A 21,468-nucleotide genomic window follows, 5' to 3' on the forward strand; every position below is an offset into this window, starting at 1 on the left:
AATGTTTCTATCTCTTCCTCTCTGAAATCAATAAAAATATTTTTAAATTAAAAATAAAATAAAATATGGAAAGTATTCTGGATTATCCAAGAGGGCCTAATCTAAGTTTATCCCCCCTTAAAAACAGAGAACTTTCTCCATCTGTGGCAGAGGGGGAAATTAGAGTTTCCAAGCATGAGAAGGATTCTATGTGCTTTTATTAAGAATAAGGGACACTACATTCAAGGATCAGAGAAAGGCCTCCAGGAATGAAAGGCAGCCCCAGCAAGGAAATGGGGATCTCGGTCCTATAACCTCAAGAAATAGGATTCTGACAACAATCTGAATGAACTTGGAAGTAGGTTCTTCTCAAGATTCTCAATATGAACCCAGTGAACCAACACGTTGGTTTGGGCCTTGTGAGAAACCAGAGCAGAGAAACCAGCCAAAGAACCCACTTTTTCTCTTTATTCTGACCTATAGAAATGTTAGCTAATAAATTTGTGTTGTCTTTTGACACTAAATTGGTGGTAATTTGTTATAGAAGTAACAGAAAATTAATAAAGAGACCTTGAGTTAGACAAAGATTTCTAAGATAAGACATAAAAAAATTAACTATAAGGGAAATTTTTGGATAAATTGAACTTCACTAAAATTAAAACCATCTGTTCTTTGAAGATGCTTTTATGAAAATAAAATTTAAAGAACCAAGCCAAAATCAGAAGGATATATCTACAAAACACATATCTGATGAAGGACTTGAATCCAGAATATATATATATATATATTAAATCTTATAACTCAATAATTCAAAAATCAGAAGACCCAAATTTATTTTAAAGTGGAGGACAGAAGATTTGAACAGACACTTCCTCAAAGAAGATATACAAAGGACAAATTAAGCATATAAAAAGATGTTCAATGTCACTAGCCATCAGGGAAATACTAAGTCCCATTGAGATAGCATTGCATACCTATTGCCACAGCTAAAATTTAAAAGACTAACAAAACCAAGAGTAGGCAAGGATGCTGAGTAACTAGAAATCTCATACATGGCTAATGGAAATGCAAAATGGTACAGCCATATTGAAAAATAGTCTGGTTGTTTTTATAAAATTAAACAGATGCTTATCATTTGATCCAGCAACCGCCCTTCTAAGTAGTACAATGAAAAACATATTAAGTCCTTACAAAGATCTACACAGGATGTTCATAGTAGCTTTTATTTGTAATGGTCAAAAGCTGAAAATAACTCAAATGCCCATCAACAGGTGAATCATTAAATAGACTATAGTACATTCGTACAATGGAATACTACTCAGCGATGAAAAATATTGGACTACTGATAAATGCAACAACATAAATGAGTCCCAAGAGCATTGTACTAATTGAGAAAAGTGAGTTCAGAAAACCAGTGTTATTAGTCTTCCAGAATTGTCTAAACAAAATACCACAGACTGGGTGGCTTAAACAACATAATTTAATTTCTCATAATTCTGGAGACTGGGAAGTGTTGGAAGAATTGGTTTCTGGTCAGAGCTCTCACTTCCTGGCTTGCTGACTCTGCCTTCTGGCTGTATCCTCACATGGTCCTTCCTCTGTGCATGTTCATCACTGGTGTCTCCCTCTTCTGTCAGATTGGATTAGGGCCCCACCCATATGACCTCATTTAACAAACCTTAATAATGAATACTGGCCTTGCTAACCACAGCATTGAAATGGCAGAAAATGATAGGATGTGAGTAGAAAACAACTTTATTCTTTTCCCCAGGTCCATTCAAACCCCATTTGTAGATTCAGCTTTTACCTGTCCTCTGATAAAACCGTGGGAGAGATCTTGAACCCCATACTTTTGTCTCTTGCTCTTTTCTAATTGTGACAAAAAAAAACAAAACCCCACATGACATCTCAACCATTTTTAAGTGTACAGCTAGTCATGTTAAATACTAGAGACTGGGTGCACAAATTTGTACATGGTTGGGGTCCAGCCAGCCCACCCTGATCAGGTAGATTGGGCCAGGCTGGTGGGGGTAGGAGTCATGGGAAGTTAGCCTGCCAGTCACCCCCCACCCCTGGTCAAATTCCCTGTTGAACTCCCAGTCAAACTCCCAGTCAAGGGGCAATTTGCATATTAGCCTTTTTTTATATAGGATATTTACATTGTTGTGAAATAGATCTCCAGAGCATTTCATCTGAAAAAAAGTGTTCATCTGAAACTACAACCATTAAACAACTCCCATTTCCCCCCTCCCCTCAGCCCTTGGTGACCACCATCCTATTTTTTATTTCTATGAATTGGCCTACCTTATATAAGTGGAGTTAGGCAGCATTTGTTTTTGTGAGACTTGCTTATTTCACTTAGCATAATGTCCTCAAGATTCATTCATGTACACCATGACACAATTTCTTTTCTTTTAAAGGCTGAATAATAGTCTCTTGTAAAAATAAACCACATTTCGTTTATTCATCCACTGATAATTTGGGGTGCTTTTACCTCTTGACTTTAGTAAATCGTGCTGCTATGAACCTGTATATACAAATATCTCATCTACTAGTAGACTCTGCTTGCAATTCTTTTGGATATATACTCAGAAATGGAAATCCTAGATTACATGGTAGTTCTATTTTTAATTTTTTTAGGAAACCTCATAATGTTTTCTTTAGCAATTGCACCATTTTACAGTCTCACAAAGGTTCCAATTTCTTCAAATCCTCTTCAACTTGCTATTTTTCTGGGGATATATATATATATTCTCCAAATATATATATTTATGGCCACCCGAATGAGTGTGAGATGATATCTTTCTGTAGTTTAGGTTTGTATTTTGTCGTGTCTTAAATTTTAAAAAGTCCTTTGGTTATTTTCAGCTCCAAAGAACAATTTCATTCTATAAAACAATAAGCAGAATAACACTCCCTTTCCCACAAAGAGGCCCTAATCCTAAGGATATATTAAGCTACCTTATAAGGGGGAATTAAGATTGCAGATGGAATTAAAGTTTCTAATCACTGGACTCTACCCCAGATTACCTGTGACTCCTCCAGAGTTAGAGAGATGAAGGCTGGGAGAAGATATAAGGAGCAGGAAAGACCATCCTTCCTGAAGGCAGATGTAATATGTTTGCATCTTCTGGGTAGAGCAGATTCCCAATGGTGATTCTTTCTCTTCTATAGCATGTTGTGGGGTCCTCAGTCAAAGTTAGCCTCTCTGGCTAGCTACTTCTCATCCCATTTTCAGCCTCTGCAGCCAATGGTAACCTCCAGCTTCCTTCTGCTGAGAGCCCCATTTCTTTGGTATGAGCCTTTTTCAACAATCCCAAGGCCAGATCCTTCCCACAGGTTTTCTTGGCTCACAAGAACACTCTGGCCTTTCCCCTCGCCTGCCACGGTGCATGAGCAGTGTTCTCTAAACAAAAGCCTTGATTCATTCAACGTTTTCTTAGGATGGATACTATGAACTACTTTTCTGTTCTTGCTTTTAGGGATTTTGCCCAAGTTCATTCTTGTTAGTCAACATGTGTTTATATGGCATATGTACAAAAAAAGCCAGAAATAATTATAATAGTTACAATTAGAGTGGATAAAATGTTTTTAAAACTTAGAAATTTTGAGATAATTCACTTTTTTTCCTTAGGTGATTTATTTTTTAAGAAATATGTCTTATATGAACATTTTCCCCAAACTTTCTGACTTTAAATTCAATATCATTGCACCATTCCTATGAGGGAAAATAACATTTTATAAGAACTTGCAACTAATTGCTAGTAACTTTAGCTCCCTCTTCATCTCTCCCCTTCTCTCCCGCATCTTGCCAAAGTTTAAGGTTCTCTAGGGGTACAACGGATTTTCACATCAGAACTTAGATTATTGCTGATGTCATTCATGACATAAATTATTAATTATTCTGAATATCAAATTTAAACAACTTTCCAATCCAAGTTCAGGATATCAAAACCAAAATTATCTCACAAATGAGAAAGTCTCAATAGTTTATAGATTATTCTTACTTGTTTGAGATAATTACTTGAGGAAAACACAGGAAGTTGTTGACTGTCAAAAGAGAACTGGAGCCCAGCCAGTGTGTCTCAGTGGTTGAACATTGAGCTAGGGACCAAAAGGTCACTGCTTTAATTCCAAATCAGGGCACTGGGTTTCATGCTCCTTCTCCAGCAGGGTGCATATAGGAAACAGAGCCCATAGATGTTGATGTTTCTCATCGATGTTTCTATCTCCCACTTCCTCTCTCTTAAAAATCAATAAAAACTTTTTTTTTTTTTTTTTTTTTTTAAGAGAGAGAGAACTGGAGACCTGGGAAAATGGGGAGGAGAAAGACTTACTTTTCAGTAAATATAATTTTGAACCTTTTGCATTTTATACTATACAGTCTCAATTTTTAAAAATTATTAATTTGCTTTTAAAAAGAAAAACTACTATTCTAATACTCAATGTTAGCTGTAGAAGTTACCTTTTGATATTAGAAAATGGAGCTTAAGTTTTAAGGATAAAAAAGAGTTTTAAGGATAAATTAAATTGTGTATATTAGATCTACACAATTTTAACTGAGTTAAGCTTAGTAATTTTTTGAGATTTTCTCCCAATCTCAGATTGCTTAAAATTTCAACCAAAACAAAGAGGCAGCCCTACCTGGTTAAGCTTAGTGGATAGAGCATCGGCCCACAGACTGAAGGGCCCCAGGTTCGATTCTGGTCAAGGGCATGTACCTTGGTTGCAAGTTTCCTCACCCTGATTGGAAGGCAACCAATCAATGTGTCTTTCTCACATCGATGTTTCTCTGTCTCTCCCTCACCCTTCCATTCTCTCTAAAAAGCAATGGAAAAAATATCCTCAGGTGAAGATTAAAACAGCAACAACAAACAACTTGAGTTTTAGGAAGAGGGAGTTTATAGAAAGGCATGTCTTATGGACCAATGAGTCCTTTTCATCTTTTGTCAAGGGCCTAACATCTACCAGGAGACAAAGGTAATAAGCCCTGGTGCCCACCCTGGAGAAGATTTGCATATCAGGAAAGAGTAGTGATATTTTGAATTCTCAGAGTTGGGATTAGAGGAACAGGGAAGCCTTAGACTGAACAGAGAAGACAAGAAGAACTTGAAGTCAAAGTGGAGTCTACACATGACACAGAAGCCACTAGAATCTAAATACAACAGGGGTCTTCACCCCTGTGTTCATTGCAGTGTTACTTACAATAGCCAAGATTTGAAAGTGCCCCTCAGTAACTGAGTGGATAAAAAAAGCTGTGGTACATTTACACAATAGACTACTACTTGGCAGTAAAAATGAAGGAAATCCTAATTTTTGCGACAGCATGGATGGACCTGGAGAGCATTATGCTAAGTGAAATAAGTCAGCTAGAGAAAAACAAGTACCATGTGATCTCACTTATACTAGTATGCAGAATCTAATGAACAAAATAGAAACAGATTCATAGATACAGAAAACAGATTGACAGTTGTCAGAGGAGAAGGGAGTTAGGGGGATTGGGTGAAAAAAGTGAAGGGATTAAGCAAAAAAAAAAAAAAAAAAAAAAAAAAAACCCATAAAAACTCATGGACACATACAACAGTATGTTGATTACCAGAGGAAAAGGGAGGTGAGGGGAGATAAAAGAGAGTAAAGCAGGGAGGGGGTAAATGGTGACAGAAAGAGATTTGACTTTGGGCCGTAAACACACAATACGTATTTTCCGGCGTATAAGACAACTTTTGAAATGGAAAAAATGTCAACCGAAAATCGAGGGCAAAAGACCAAATTGCACAAAAATTACCTGCAGATCTTGACGGCAAAGTAAGTCTTTTCTTTGAAGTGGGGGGTAGTCTTATACAGCGAATATAGGCCTACACCTATGTTTTAACTGTAAAATTAGGGGGTCATCTTATAAGCCAGAAAATACGGGTATACAGATAACATATTAGAGAATTGTACACGTGAAACCTATGCAATTTTATTAACCAATGTCACCCCAATAAATTAAATAGAAATTAAAAGAATAGCTTTTTTACATAAATAAATAAGTAAATAAATAAATAAATAAATAAATAAATAAATAAATAAAGTGGGGGGCAGGTACTAAGGATGGGAGAGTGTAGTCAAAGCAAAAGGTGAGAAAAGACTCTTTTCCACAGCCAGGGGTCTGCGCCCAAAGCAAAGTGAAGAAGCAAGGCTCAAATTTCCCCAGCAATTGGTTCAGCTCTTAGTAATGATGAAATGATCACCCTGGGCCAAATCCTGTCTTAAAGGGAAGGCGCTGGCCTTCTAAATTCCTGCAAAGCTTTTCTAAGCCTCAGTATTTCTCATCTCTAAGTCAGGAATAGTAATACCTGCATATAAAATTGTTGTGAGGATTTGGCACAGTGTATATAAAATGGCTTACATTGTGTTGGGAGCATAATAGTTCTTCAATACTATCTTATTATATTATATAATAAAAATAACTATTTTCTTTGTTGTCATCATAGTTATTGTGGTTGTTGTTGTTACCTGTAAATGAAGCCAAATATTGTAATGATGGATCTCATTCCATCCTCATGTCACACTCCTTTTGAGGTAACTACATTTCCCAAACTACTTTGCTCTTAGAATCTGGATGCCAGGTATGTTCCACCAATTTAGAGGCAATCATGTAAGAACTGGAAGATGGAATGTCTTCCTGTTGCTGTTTATTTTGGCAAACAAAATCACAGAGCTATGAATGGCATGAGGCAGCAGGAGCCATGGTGGAAGCAGCTGCTTGACCTCCAGATCACAGCTGCAGTAGATGACTCTTGACATCAATGAATGGTGGCCTTGACTTCCACTCCTCCAACCCTTTCAGTGACTCTGTAAGCATCTACTTCCTGAATTAGCCCCTTTATGTTTAAATGCCTAAAGTGGTAATTCCTGTTTCTAGAAATGAATCCTGACTGATTCACAGATGGATATCTCATGTAAAGAAATTTCATATATAAACTTATCTGAAAGAATTTGTCATATTGCTGTCTCACACTTTCTTAGATTTAAAAATGTTTTAATACTATTTAAACCAGTTCAGTGTTCTCTTTACTGATGTCATTCTCTTTGAGAGCTATTGACATGACACAAAGTTTCCTGGAATTCTGAACAGTTAACACTGTATTTGTATATCATGTTGTAAGGCAGAATATATTTTTGTGACAATCATAATGCATCCACTATATTCCTTTATACTTTATTTTATTGAGAAAATGACCCCTGAGATAGTTTTGCTTCCGGATATCCATTTTTTCTTTCTTTCTTAGTATTAACTGGGTAGTTGAAGGCACTACTACTAAGCTAAAATTTCTCCCCACTCTCCCTTAAAGCCATATGACTTGTCCATAGCCATATAACTAAATTTTGGCCAGTTACATGTAAGAAAAAATGTTTTCTGTAACTCCTAGAAAGTGTCTTCAGAAGAAGTACTGACCCTTCTTTGCCCCTTGCTCTTTCCTGTTAGCTGGAGTGAGAATGTAATGATAGCACTAACAGCCATCTGGGGTCAGTAGGTAGTATGCAAATCATACCAAAGGAAAAGAGAATATGCCCTGAGAATAACTTGCCACATAGGTTTGGATAGTGTACCTCCAGATTTCTTTTACATAAAAAAAAAAGTGATAATCTCTTAACTTTCTAAAGTCACTGTTATTTTGTTTCTGCTTTGTTATAACTTATCCCTAATTATCATAAAGGGAACAACCAAACTTCCTCCCTTCATATCAACTATGGACTATTTCTCAGTCATTAAAAAACAGGAGCATTCTCAAAAGTTGCTCAACTACTGCACACAAGAAGGCAAGTTGCCAAATGTTGATTGGGGTTTAAAATTAAAGACATAAAATGATTTTACTGAGGACAGATCAGTGTATGCAGCAACAAAGTTTGTAAACCAGATGAAACTTTGACTTGCTAATATTATTTTCAATATCAAGTCAATGCACCAATTTTAGGTTGAATAAAAGGCAAGTACTTCACCCTAGATGATGGTCCACTAGGACTAGGCTTATTGACCCCAAATGGCTAAGTTTTTTTTAAACTTGCCCTCTGCTGTTCATTGTGTGACTACTATACCCCAGTTGACAGCATATCCAATAACATAATCTGCTTTGCAGCTCGGTATTCCAGAGCCCATAGATCAGAGGATTAAAACACTGGCCAAATGAAAAGACTCCAAAAAGCACCAGATTTAAAGCAAAGAAAAACACTCCACACATCTTTCCCAAACCTATAAATACCAGGGTTGGTATTACGTGTAAGGTGATCTGCAAAAAATGAATTAGGACTGTTTTCCTTGCTTTGATATTTGACCTGTTAAAATGGCCAGCACGTTTGCCTTCTTGATATATTAGAGAGTAACTTATAAGAATTATAGCTAGAGGAAGGAGAAAGAAAACCATGCCAATGGCTCTGGCAGGAATACCATTGAAAATCACTGGGCAAAGGGGCTCTACTTTTAAAACAGAAACCGAGGCGGAGCTGGTGCCCTCTATGACGAATAAGCAAACATTCTTGAGTATAATCATTATCCAAGTCCCAGCCAGGATTCTATACTTAACTGAATCTATAAAGGACAGAGATTTCAATGGCCAACATATGACCAGGTAAGTGTTGACAGCCATCAAGGCCAGAGTAAAGAGGATCCCTTCTCCAAAACTTATCTGGGCCCCAAACACCAACCAGCACATTAGCACGGGGCTGTTGGCCCTCAGGGCCCTCATCCCTTGGAACACCATTCCCAGGCCACAGTAGGAAGAGATGCACAGCAGATGGTGGCAGAGGAAGATGTATCTGACCTCTTTCCTAAGTTTTGAATTCTGTGATACTATTGCGATGATGATGATCGTGATGAATGTGGCAAAGGAGAAAGTGACCATGTACACAGAGGCCTTCACTGTTGCTTCGAGCCTCAGCCAATCTGAGATGTTGCAGTGTTCAGAAGTCAAGTTCATGATCATCAGGATTACTTGGCTCCTGCAGGAGAGAAGAACAAGAGTGAATCTAGCTTAAAGCATTTCCTGTGGTTTTCCAGCTCTCTGATCTTGTGCAGTCTCAAGGGACAGATTGCATGTTTTTCAGTATAGAGGATGACAATTTTAGATCTTACTGACATGGATCATTAAACTGGAGAAATCATCAGGGGCCTTCTCTTTATTTCAGGAGAGAGGCATACATTCAAATCATCTAAAGGGAGGATTTGAAATGCATGCTTCTATACTCATCAAATTGCACAAAATCAGGTCAAGGTTCTATTCCTTATGCATCCTCTGGCCCATCTTTGATTGTAAGAATGATTTAAGTGCAAAGCATAAAGCACAACACTGCTGAAGTCAATTGACTAACTAACAAGCCCTTGTTAAGACTTAGCACTTGCAAAGATCTGGGGACGAAGTGAGGGCAAGAGCTGTGAAGGAGGCAGAGAAGTCATTGATGTGAAGACTTGAATTCATTTGAGTCCATAAGACATGAAAGGGAGATTAACAGTAATGATGACAATCCTGGGGAATATTTACTGAGTAATTGCTAGGGATCAAAATTGTTCTCAGGGCATATTCCTCACAAACCCTGGAGGATATTTTCTTTTCCACCATGTGGTTTTCACAAAGGGGGAAAGGGGACTTGGAGAGGCTAACTAACCTGCTTCAGGCTGGGTGATTATTGCCTAGTAAGGCCAGGATCTATATTTGGTAGAGCTCCAGAGCCCATTCTCTCAACACTGCAAGGAAGTTTATGTCTAATGTAAAACCAAATGAATACATTCCCTGAGGTCTTCTTTGGTTAATGTCATCTGACTTGACAACTAGACCCCATTTGTAGGAATATTGTTTCTATTGTGAAAAAGCTGGAAGACTGAATGTCTAGGGCAGGGGTCTGCAACCTTTAAGCAGACACTTGGACCCGTGTCCGAAGGAAAAAAAAAACCTGGGAGCCCCAAAACCATTGCGACATTTAAAACAAATATAACACTGCATATATTGTTTCTTACCTTAATGCTATATACCAGATCGTGCAGTTAGCTGTCAATCTGAAGAAAAAAAGGACTTTTTCACTTAACAATGTAAAATATATTTTTGCAAATTAATAGCTAATTAAAATATTTAATTTACCTGGTTAATGGGATTTTTGCTTCTGAACCTCAGTGCACAGTGTCAGCACATCAGGGCTGTAAGACGTTACCTTCATTTTCACACAGGCTTGCAAGTTGTCGGAGCCGCAGTAAAGCTTCAAAAGAGCCACATGCGGCTCTGGAGCCGTAGGTTGCCAACACCTGGTAGGAAAATGCTTGCATCTCAGGATCTTTGATGGACTATAACTACTAAAATGGTAAGAGCTGTCTGGTAGCCTCTAAAATCTTCTCAAACATGCACAGCAATGAATAGTACACTTTGTAACATCCTGGGGAACCCTCCAAAGTACAGTATCTTTGTTGTCTCTGTGGAAGTCTGTTGTAGAGACAACAACTGTTGTCTCCCCACCTGCACTCCCTCCAAGGTCAGAAGCCTACCATAGCCTTGCTGCCTGCTTCCTCATGACCTATAACATCACCTCTTCCTCCATCAAACTTAATTGGACCTGACATAGAGATATCGCTTATAGAAAATCAAACTGTGCTGAGTTAATGTCTGTCTCTGAAAAATTTCACCCAAGGATTTTCACATACAGAATGTAATCCAAGTGTGATGTCAAATAAGTGACCTGCCAGTCATTATGGATTATAGATGAGTAGAAGAAAGATGCTCTAGTTTTCATTCTTTTTAAAAAATATATATTTTTTAATTCATTTTTTACAGAGAGGAAGAGAGAGGGATAGAGAGTTAGAAACATCGATGAGAGAGAATCATGGGTCAGCTGCCTCTTGCTCACCCCCTACTGGGGATGTGCCCCCAACCAAGGTACATGCCCTTGAGCGGAATCAAACCTGGGACACTCTATTCACTGAGCCAAACCGGTTTCGGCTAGTTTTCATTCTTGAAAGGTCAATGCAAGTCTCACTTTCTCCAAGGAGCTTTCTCTCACTGCCTCAGTCATCCCTCTATTTCTAAACAACCCTCCCATAGCACACCTAGCTTCCTCATGCTTTTGGTAAATGAGCAATAATAGAGGCCATAAAGCCCCTTATAGGCCATAAAAGCCCTTGCACAACAAAAAGAAGAGCCTTGACTTCTGATTCCACTCAGATGCTCTCCATTTTCTGTCCTTGGGTTCTAAAAACATAACACACCCATATATTATTTGACCTAGCTCAAATGGTTTTATTCTTGCCTCTAAAGTTCAAAGTATATACAATGGACACTGAAAAGGTACAATAAATTTTATTGATTTCCTAAAGGTCATATCACAATGGAGACACAAGCATTGCAACTTCCTGAGAATCTAAAATGTCATAGCTACTTACAAAATCCCTTGGTGAAGGCACACATTTTTTTCTGCCTATTGTATTGTCACCCTTTGTGGAGAATTTTTCCTATGCTGATGGATTTTTTTTTTTTTTTACATTGTCATGCTGTTGATCTCTAGGCATCTATTTTTCTCTAAAATCCAGCACTTCAGAAAGGGATAGAAATTGTAACTGTCATTGTCAAACTCACTATCAAGCCTTTTTTTAGCTTTGGATTTTTCAATCAAAATCTTACACCAGTCCAGCCAGCATGGCTCAGTGGTTGAGCTTTGATCTATGAACCAGGAGGTCAGGGTTCATTCGATTCCCAGTCAGGGCATATTCCAGGTTGTGGGGTCAATCCCCAGTGTGGGTGCAAGAGGCAGCCAGTCAAGGATTTTCTCTCATCACTGATGTTTCTGTCTCTCTCTCTCTCGCCCTCCCTTTCTCTCTGAAATCAATAAAAATAATTTATAAAAAATCTTACATAAGAATCCTTCAATAATAAACAGAAAAGTGCATTCTGTGCACATTGAATGCCTAATTGCTCACTCCCAGAGCACACCCCTGTAACTGGCCTCAGGGCACCACCATGGAAACTGAGGACCCCACTGAAAACCTGGCAAGCTGAAATAAGCACTCTACCATTGGCCTGGGGGCATCACATGAACTGGGAACTAAGCCACAATCAACTGCCAACAAGAAATGTGACTGGACATTGAAATCACCACACTTCTCTGGTCCTCGGTTTCTTACATCACAGACATACACCATCATCAAGCTCCACATCCTTTCTCTTTATATCTACAGTCATCCTCACTCACATCCTCAGAGGCCAACTCTAAATTTAGACCTGGAGTATCTGAGTTTTTACTCTTGACAACAAGATTGTCTCCACCTCTATTTCAGCTATAGTATCTTATTCCCATGCTGGAGCCATAAATAGAATCCTAAGCTCTCTAGGACAGAGTCTACCTCATCCTGCCAGGTTCTCTGTCAGGATCTGAAACCCAGCGTCTGAGGCCCAACTTAGGGTGGTCACTGCTGGCAGACTCTACAATGGTAGAGACCTCCTTGTCTCCTTGGGCCTCCTAACAACACCCACTTCCGGGCTCAGTGTTGTGGGATTGGGCCTGCTGATGGGCTCTATTCCTCATTATTCAGTCTTGCTCAGAATCTGTCATCAGCTACAGCTTCCCAGCTGGATTATTGCTTGAAATGACTTCCCTGCACCTGATGGGGTTCATCTGCCCCCCCACTTCATCTCCCCACCATACACACACACACACACACACACACACACACACACACACACACACCTGTCTAGTTTATTTGACAACACCTCTCCGATAGCAATGAGCTAGGCTTGGCCTATCTGTGTTCTAATACTTGAAACCCTATACTGAGCATGAGTGACTGTCATTGTTCTTCCTTTATAATAAAATTCTAAAAGCTGTTCCTTCCCCAATGAATTACTGCAGCTGCAGCTGTAATAAAGATAAAACTACCAACTGCTCTCCCTCCTGATCTGAAGTACTTTAAAGCAACTATTTATTGAGACCAAGCAAGAACTACTTTCTCTGGTTTTCCAACTACTTTCTCTGGTTTAACACACTAATCAATGTTCATCATTTCACTCAACCAATCTTCATCGAGCCATGAAACACACAACATATAATCCTCAATAGTAAAGTTAAAGTGGGAAAACACTGCTTAGCCAGTGTTGCTCAGTGGTTGAGCATCAACCTATGAACAAGATAGCCATGATTTCATTGCTGGTCAGGGCATGTATCCAGGTTTTAGGCACTATACCCAGTGAGGGGCATGCAGGAGGCAAGCAATCAAATGATTCTCTCTCGTCATTGATGTTTCTCTCTCTCTCCCTCTCCCTTTCTCTCTGAAATCAATAAAAATATTTTTAAAGGTGATAAAACACCATTACTAACATACAAAAGAGTCCTGTCCAGTGAAGATTCAGAAAACAATGTAATTAGATAATAACCAGAAACATCATGTTTTTATTACTCGTTTACCAAAAGCATGAGGAAGCGAGGTGTGCTATGGGAGGGTTGTTTAGAAATAGAGGGATCACTGAGGCAGTGAGAGAAAGTTCCTTGGAGTGAGACTTGCATTGACATTTCAAGAATGAAAACTAAAGCAAAGCAGTGCCAAGGGTGAGTTGACATGCTCCCTCTCCATCCTGTGCCCCTCTGGTCAGGCAGTTCAGGCTGAGTAAGGCAGATCCCTTTCCTGGAGGAGTAACTGTCCCCTTGGCCTCACGAGATCTGGTCACTGAGCTTGAAGTATTTACTGCTTCTCTTGCATCTGAGGGTTCACAAAGCCCCCACTTCAGAAAAACGTCGAGAGTATTGGATGTGTGCTAACCTGAGTGGGGGACCTGGAAGGGAGCTTATGAAAAGAGATTATGACACTGGACCTAATGGTGGCAGACAAAATATATTAGTGGATAGCATGTATTGATTGTTCACTGAGGTGGCTCTAATGGAGATTGACTTCTTTAATATGAACACCAAGTCTGTAAAGTAGGCACTATCTTTATTCACTTTTTTCAGAAAACACTGATAGAGAAAGGAAGTAACTGGGCCAGAGTTAATTAGTTCATGACAGTGATACTAAAATTTGGACCAAGCAGTCCAACCCCAGGGCCCAATATCTACAGCTCTGTGCCAGGTGCCCCCATGTCAGTGAAGGCCAATATTTAAAGGTTGTGAAGGGCTCTCCATACTTCCCATGGAGATGCTGAGTGATAGTGAAGTCTGGCTTCAAACCTAGCTCTTCTGATTTCTGAGATGGCATTTTGTTATTGTTGTATTTTTTCCTAAAAGTACCTACCACATTAAAGAATGTGAATCAAATTCTTTTAAAAGAGAGAGAGAAAAGGTGTTATGATCTGGATTTATGTCCCCACCAAATCCATATTTTGAAGCTCTAATCCCAGAACTTCCAAATGTGACTGGATTTGGAGATAGAGTCTTCAAAGAGGTGATTAAGGTAAACTGAGGCCATGGGAGGTGGAGGTGGAGGGTGGGAATCCAATCTGACCAGTGCCCTTGTGTCTTGTGAGAAGAGGACATAAGGATAGAGAGAGGGATACCCCCAAGAGATGTGTGTGCACAGAGAAAAGACCATATAAAGACATAGCAAGAGAAAGATCACCTACAAGCAAGCCAAAGAGAGTGGCTTCAGAGAAACCAACCCTGTCAGCACCTTGATCTTGGACTCCCAGACTCCACTTTTCTTTTGTTTAAGCTACCCATTTGTGGCTTTTTATTATGGCAGCCCTAGCATCCTGATACAGCAGGGAAAAGCAGTTGCCAGCTACCCCCTTATTCCTTATATCTGAGAATGGCTTCACATGGGTCCTATTAGAATCTGCCCAATACCTACACCTGGGAATTTCTGAAGAAGGAAAGATCTCTGATCTCTGAGAGGAAGAAGGACCTTCCCTTCCTGGATGCTCACAGTCTGTCAGGCAGTGACTACCACCATCAGGGCCAGTGTCTGACTTGCCCCCAATGGGAAGAGCCCATGAGCTGAGAACAAACTTCAGAAATTATTTCAAGTGCTCAGTGGCTTCTGGCAGAGGCCAATGAGGACAAGTGGACATGTCCAAAACGGCTCTTAAACCCTCTCTGAAAGACCAGACCTTCTCTCCCACAATAAACATGCCCCCTTCTCTTTAAATGTGGCTTTTCCTTTGGTCTAACTGGCACTGTACTTTGTTATTTTTTTAAAAAACCACTTCAGTAGGTGAAGCCTGGGGATCTCCTCTGTCTTTCTCCTCAGAGGGGGAAGGAAGGGAGGGAGGAACAGGTGCTTCCTGAGCACAGACATTTGACCACAAGAACAAGCACTTTCTAAGTATTGGCCGTGATTGTTAAGCATCTTGAAGAGGCTCTCATTATGGCTTGTCTCAGTTTAGGTTATTACAAGGGTATTTCTTAGATCACATGATTTTACACATCTAGAGGAAATGATGAACAACATAGACTGATAAACAAAAACAGACCCAGAGAAAGAGAAGCAGCGAACAGACTTTCAAACCTCAGAGGGAAAGTAGGGGAGGATGGGGGTAAAGGGGAAGAGATCAACCAAAGGACTTGTGTGCATGCATATGGGCCTGGCCAGTGGCCATGGACAATGGGGGGGTGAGGGCATATGTAGGGAGGGGTTTGGGATGGGATTGGGGGGGTGAGGACAATTATGTGATACCATAATCAATAAAAAAAAAAGAGTCTCTCAGAGGAGATACAGAGAGCTGGGTGAGGTTACACAGCCTTTGTAGGTATATCCCGTGACTTCTGAAGATAGAAAAATTACATGCTTTCCCAGGCAGTTGACTCTTTGAGTGTTAACATGCTATATATATATATATGAAATCCTCCAGCTTTGTCTTCCAATTTTTTGTGAACAAAATTCTGATCTACAGTCTTTTAAGTATGCATAGGATTCCCAAATCTAAAGACCCACTATTTTGCTTTAATAAAAGCTTGCCCTTTTCTAAATTACTCAGTTCTCTAAAACATATGTTAAAAAGCAATCTACACACGCACCTTCACTGAACACCTTGAGATTTTAAAACAGCAGGCTTCCCATGGTCCTGGGCAGTGTGCTGCTACAAATTCACAAACCTGCATATGAATAAATATTTAAGAACACAGTATTAGAAAGAAGGTAGCTCATTAGAAAGCTTTTTTTTTCATTTTATGAGTTAGATCATGATACATGTGTCTAACACAACTGATTGCAGTAACAAGGAGGGAGATCTGTGTAAAGAAAGTGGGCACAAATTCATGACGTTCTTCACTGTCCTAACTGCAGGTAGAAATCAGGCACAGGAGCAATCCCAGGATTTCAGGATGAGACTGGTCCATACTCACTAACTATAATGGTGTCATATGTAACATAGCATTTTTTCGGAACTATAGAAACTTAAACAATGAATTTATATGAAATTGTGGTACATTTATTAGAATAAAACATTCAATTCTACTGGGATGGAGCTCGCTGCATTGGCATGGGGTTATCCAAGGAGTGGCAGAGACAGACATTTGGTAATTTCCAATTACCTCTGTGCCCCCAGCATGAATCTAAGAGCTGGAGACACACAGTAATCCATACACACCAACTCTTTGATGTCATGGAGTTTATACATTCCTGAATCCTCTGACAGTTACCTAGCAGGTAGTAAACAAATGAATTCTCTCTTCCTCCCTATCTCTCCAGAATGCCAAAGGTCAATCTGATATCTGTGAACCACAAAGAACAAACAGCCATCGTTCTGCTGCTGAGAAAATGATTCATATCAATCCTATTCCCCAGAATCTGAGAGGTATTTTTATCTTTGGTCGATTGGCTTTTCTCTAACAAGAGCTCGTCTTGTAGCATTTACTTTTGAAATGTGCTAAAGCTATTTTTTTCCAGGATTTCTTTTAATTGTTGACACTATTACATATGTCCCATTTCCCCCACCCATTTGCCTACCCCTACCCAACCCCTAACCCCATTCCCTCTAGCCATCACCATACTATTGTCTGTGCCTATTGGTTGTGCCTATATGTTCTTTGACTAATCCCTTCACCTTCTTTTATCCAGTCTTCCCTCTCCTCCTCTGACAGCTGTCAGTCTGATCCATGTATCCATTCCTCTATTTCTATTTTGTTCAGTTAATTTTGTTCTCTAGCTATTTTAATGTTGCATGACTGCAATTATTAAGCTAGTGCAAAGTTATTTTAACTGTGTATGACTTTAACATTATTAAAGCTTATAAAATAATAAATAGCAGCCAAATGGTTAGTTTTGTGGGGGGTTTTTTTGTGTGTGTTTTTAAAAAATATATTTTATTGATTTTTTACAGAGAGAAAGAGAGAGGGATAGAGAGAGTTAGAAACATCAATGAGAAAGAAACATCAATCAGCAGCCCTGACCAGAATTGAATCTGGGATCCTTGAGTCTGCAGGCCAATGCTCTATCCACTGAGCCAAACAGGTTAGGGCGAATTTTGTGTTTTGCTAGTAGGCAATCCTCTACTCTGGAGCCAATGGTTTTCTTTCACTGCATAGTTAAGATAGTTGCCCCATCCTAAACAACAAGACATACCCACTTTTGTCTCACAGACTGAACCTGGCTTCAGCCATAAACCAAATGCTTCATCATCAGTACAATCTTGGCAAAGCAGAAATCACAGATTCCAAGAAGTATTTTTTTTTCTCTCTCTGACTCAGCATTGAACATTATTGTAAACTTCTGTTAGTTTAATTCTACTTCCCAAATTAAGGTGCAATTTAATGATAGCTATTCTTACTAACCCTTTTCATATACTGTGATTTGTTTCACTAATGAAAAAGAACTCCTTTAGTTTTGAAATCTATATACACTATACATTGCTTGGTTAAATGCCCCTGTGTCACCCAGCTGGAGTGACTCAATGGTTGAGCATCAGCCTACAAACCAGGAGGTCACATATTTGATTCCCTGTCAGGGCACATGCCACAGTTGCTGGTTCAATCCCTAGTAGGGAGTGTGCAGGAGGCAGCTGATCAATGATTCTCATCATTGATGTTTCTGTCTTTCTCTCCCTCTCCCTTCCTCTCTGAAAGCATTGAAAACAATATATTTTTTTTAAATACTCCTTTCTTTATTAGGTATCTTTGCATCATTCAGATTATGCATGTCCTGCAAAGTCAACTTTTGAGACCTGAAAACTGTATAATTTTAAGTAAATCTTACGATTGAAAGTGAAAATTCATGGAGTGCCTTAACCTTTGGCCTCTCTGAGAACTTTTACTTAGCATATAATTGATTATTAACTTGAACTTTTACTTAATTATACATATGTTTTCTCTCTATTGCCAGAACCTATGTATAAAGGTCCTTTGGCAGAGATATAAGCCCCACTGTCACAGCACATTCTCTATTCCCATTTGGATAGAATTGTATTTTTTCATAGCAAAGTCCACTATGCCAGAATATTAAAGTTCTTGGTTAATTTCAGTATCATTTATATTTGTTTTATAGAATGAATATAGAATTTTGAATCATATTTATAGAGAAAATAGCTGCTTCAATATTCATCTATGTGATTATCAGTAAATATGACCATTATATTTATCTTTTTATTTAATGGACTTATTCCTAAATAAAAAATATATTATTGGCCGAAACCAGTTTGGCTCAGTGGTAGAGCGTCGGTCTGTGGACTGAAGGGTCCCAGGTTCGATTCCGGTCAAGGGCATGTACCTGGGTTGCGGGCACATCCCCAGTAGGGGGTGTGCAAGAGGCAGCTGGTCGATGTTTCTCTCTCATCGACATTTCTAGCTCTCTATCTCTCTCTCTTCCTCTCTGTGAAAAATCAATAAAATATATATATTTTAAATATATATATATATTATTGTCACTAATGCAATTTTTGCAAACATTATTTGTAACTCTATTTTGTATTTTTTCAAAAGACTTACTTTCTAAGTATTGGTGGGGGGAAAAAATTATTAACTTTGAAAACCCTAGCTAAATTATCATTAAACCACTTTTGAGTGATCCAAAACTCCTTAATCAGGGCTTTAAAATGCTTCACTTATACATTCACTCACTGATTCTTTCATTTAATAAGCATATTGTGCACCCACCCACATATGTTTAGGCACTGTGCTAAATGCTGGGCCTAACAAAGATGAATGACATATGGCCTATGTTCTCAAAAATTTACTTTATTGATTTGGAAGTGGGAGAGTAATGAACACAGCAATCATTTGTGAGAGAGATGGCAAAACACAGATCAATTTTACATATTATGAATTGGAAAAAATGTATACAAACCACAAATCTTTGCTTAGAGAAAGGTGAGTTCTTTTTTCAAGAAAAGGATCTGATGAAAGTGTTGTTTCTTTTCTTGCATGGAAAAACAGAGCAGCAAGGTTGAGATAAGTCCCAGGCAGTACAGACATGGAGCTAGCAGAAGCTTCCTGGAAGAAGCAAGGACACAAAAAAGTTTAGTAAGGATGCTTGAGAATGACAGAGGAGGGTAAAGACGCCCTCTAGAAAACTACACTGCAAATAAGTATATATATATATACCTAAGCAACCATTACGACCAGAATGACAGTCAACCAGTCATGATGATGTGCACTGACCACCAGGGGGCAGATGCTCAATGCAGGAGTTGCCTCCTGGTGGTCAGTGTGCTCCCACAGCCAACCTCCTATGGCCCCTCCCCATGGCCGGCCAACTTCCCAGGGCCCCTTTTCCTGGGCTCAATGGAGGAGGCCCAACCTCCTGTGACCCCTCCCCTCCAGCCTGCCAGTCCCCTGTTAGGCCTCAATCACCGACCAGGCTGAGGGACCCCACCTATGCACGAATTCATGCACCAGGCCTCTTAGTAAGTAAATAAATAAGTAACAAAGGCTGGTACTATGGGGAAGAAATGAGGGCAAATGTATTCATGGAAACTTGCAGATAATATCTATAGAAGGAAAACAGACAAAGACTTTTCTAATTTAAGCAAACACATGTTTGAAAGGGTCAGTTAGCTAGGTCAAGATACTGGCCAATGTTGGGATTCACCCAAATGACTAAGAGGTTATAGGTGCCATTGGGATATAGATGTATGGAGAAACTACCCCATTAAAGAACAAATGAGCAGTCATCACAGGGATTCTCAGTGTAGGACACATCTGGATGAATCCGACAACAACACAAGTGCAGGGTGCAAGGCCTCCTGGGAGGTGAGGGTGGAAACATATAAACCACAGTGGTGCATGCCCAACAAATGCATGGCAGTATTATTCTGATCTAGTGAGACTTGCTCCAACACACAAAGAACCTTCCAATAGAATTCCTTTTCACCACCTCCTTGGCCACTCAAACCACTCATGTCCATTAGGTCAAGCCACACAAAAGAGCAGAGACTATAGAATTCTTGGCTACAGCAAATTCTAACAAAGAAAGAGGCTCACATCACTAGTCCCTATTTATCACCAATTTTTTATAACTTGAAGATTTACCTTGTTTCAAACTCTCATTCTGTCCTGATCTTAAACATGTGTTTGCCACTTGACTTCCTAAATTTCTAGTCTAAAAACATCAAATATTATTTCTGGTTGATTCAGGATGGGGGTCCATATGAAACGATTTGCTCTTTCAGAGTTTTCAGGGTGGTGCAATACATATCTTGACCCCCAAGAAAATAACACCTGCTCAGAAGGCAAGTGCACCTATTGAAAGAAGTGCGACCTCCAGACAGAGGCCCACAGGTGGTAAAAGAGATGAGCCAGACTGAGTGGGGACCAGGCTGTAGACTTCAGTTTTTTTGTGACCAGAGCTGTAGGAAATCACATAGCACAGGAGAGATGTGTATGTCAAGGTGGTGCTCCTAGAAACAATGCATCCCACCTTTAGACACGGAGATGGTTTGTTTGCTGATGAGATTAAGTATGGTGCTCCATTGTATAACATCAGGAGGTGACTAATTTGATCCTACAAATGTAATCCATGGAAACCTTTCAGTGTATGTGTAGGTTCAACAGAGAGATATTGAAATGACAGTTGAAAATAAAAAGATGCTTGCTCATTTGGAAGCAATGAGTAGTAAGTTAATAATGCATCACCAACACTGAAGTGAAAACAGGTCCTGTTGAGTGGAATATCCTGATCCACTGAACAAGTAGATCCCATTTGCTGAGAGATATTCAGGAGGTTGCCACAGTATTATTATTTTTTTCAATGAATATCTACTATGTGTCAGAGTACTGTGAAGTGTCTCCAGTTAGTTAAGTGAAAAATAAGGCAGAATCCCTACATTTGGGGAGCTCACAGTCATTTAGGGAAGATAAATATGTAAGCAAATAGTTTCAATACTATAATTAAAGTGCTTTAATTCAAAGTATCATGGAAACCCAAAGGAGGGAATCTAATATGCCTAGAAAAGTTAGGGGAAACTTTGCAGAGGACAGTGACTATAGAAAATAATAACAATTCATTCATCCAGTGAGCCAGCCTTCCATTCATTCATTCATCACATATGTGTTGAGTGAATCCAACTGTTCTGTATGCTGTGGATACATCGAACAAGACCAAAAAAAAAAGTC

At 39.2% G+C, this 21,468-nt stretch overlaps 1 protein-coding gene across 10 annotated transcripts in view; it reads right to left on the bottom strand.

The window, feature by feature from the left end:
* Positions 1-809: 809 nt before the first annotated feature.
* The window catches only part of LOC311626451 (putative G-protein coupled receptor 148), a 40,176-nt gene continuing 19,517 nt past the window's right edge, over positions 810-21,468 (bottom strand). For 3 of the 10 annotated variants that reach the window (XM_084891854.1, XM_084891857.1, XM_084891856.1), the window contains 5 exons: positions 19,202-19,347; positions 15,940-16,017; positions 10,095-10,255; positions 9,974-10,012; positions 810-8,961 (listed from right to left, as the gene is read on the bottom strand). In XM_084891854.1, coding sequence (XP_084747980.1) covers positions 8,022-8,945 — 924 coding nt within the window. In that variant the 5' untranslated portion in view covers positions 8,946-8,961; positions 9,974-10,012; positions 10,095-10,255; positions 15,940-16,017; positions 19,202-19,347 and the 3' untranslated portion in view covers positions 810-8,021. Of the gene's footprint in view, positions 8,962-9,809; positions 10,256-15,939; positions 16,018-19,201; positions 19,348-21,468 lie in introns of those variants that run through there. The other 7 variants (XM_084891860.1, XM_084891861.1, XM_084891859.1 and 4 more) reach the window with 6 other exon arrangements.

The sequence above is a fragment of the Pipistrellus hanaki genome, assembly GCF_964339955.1.
Source record: "Pipistrellus hanaki genome assembly, chromosome: 8".
In the NCBI taxonomy this organism is placed as follows: Eukaryota; Metazoa; Chordata; class Mammalia; order Chiroptera; family Vespertilionidae; genus Pipistrellus; species Pipistrellus hanaki.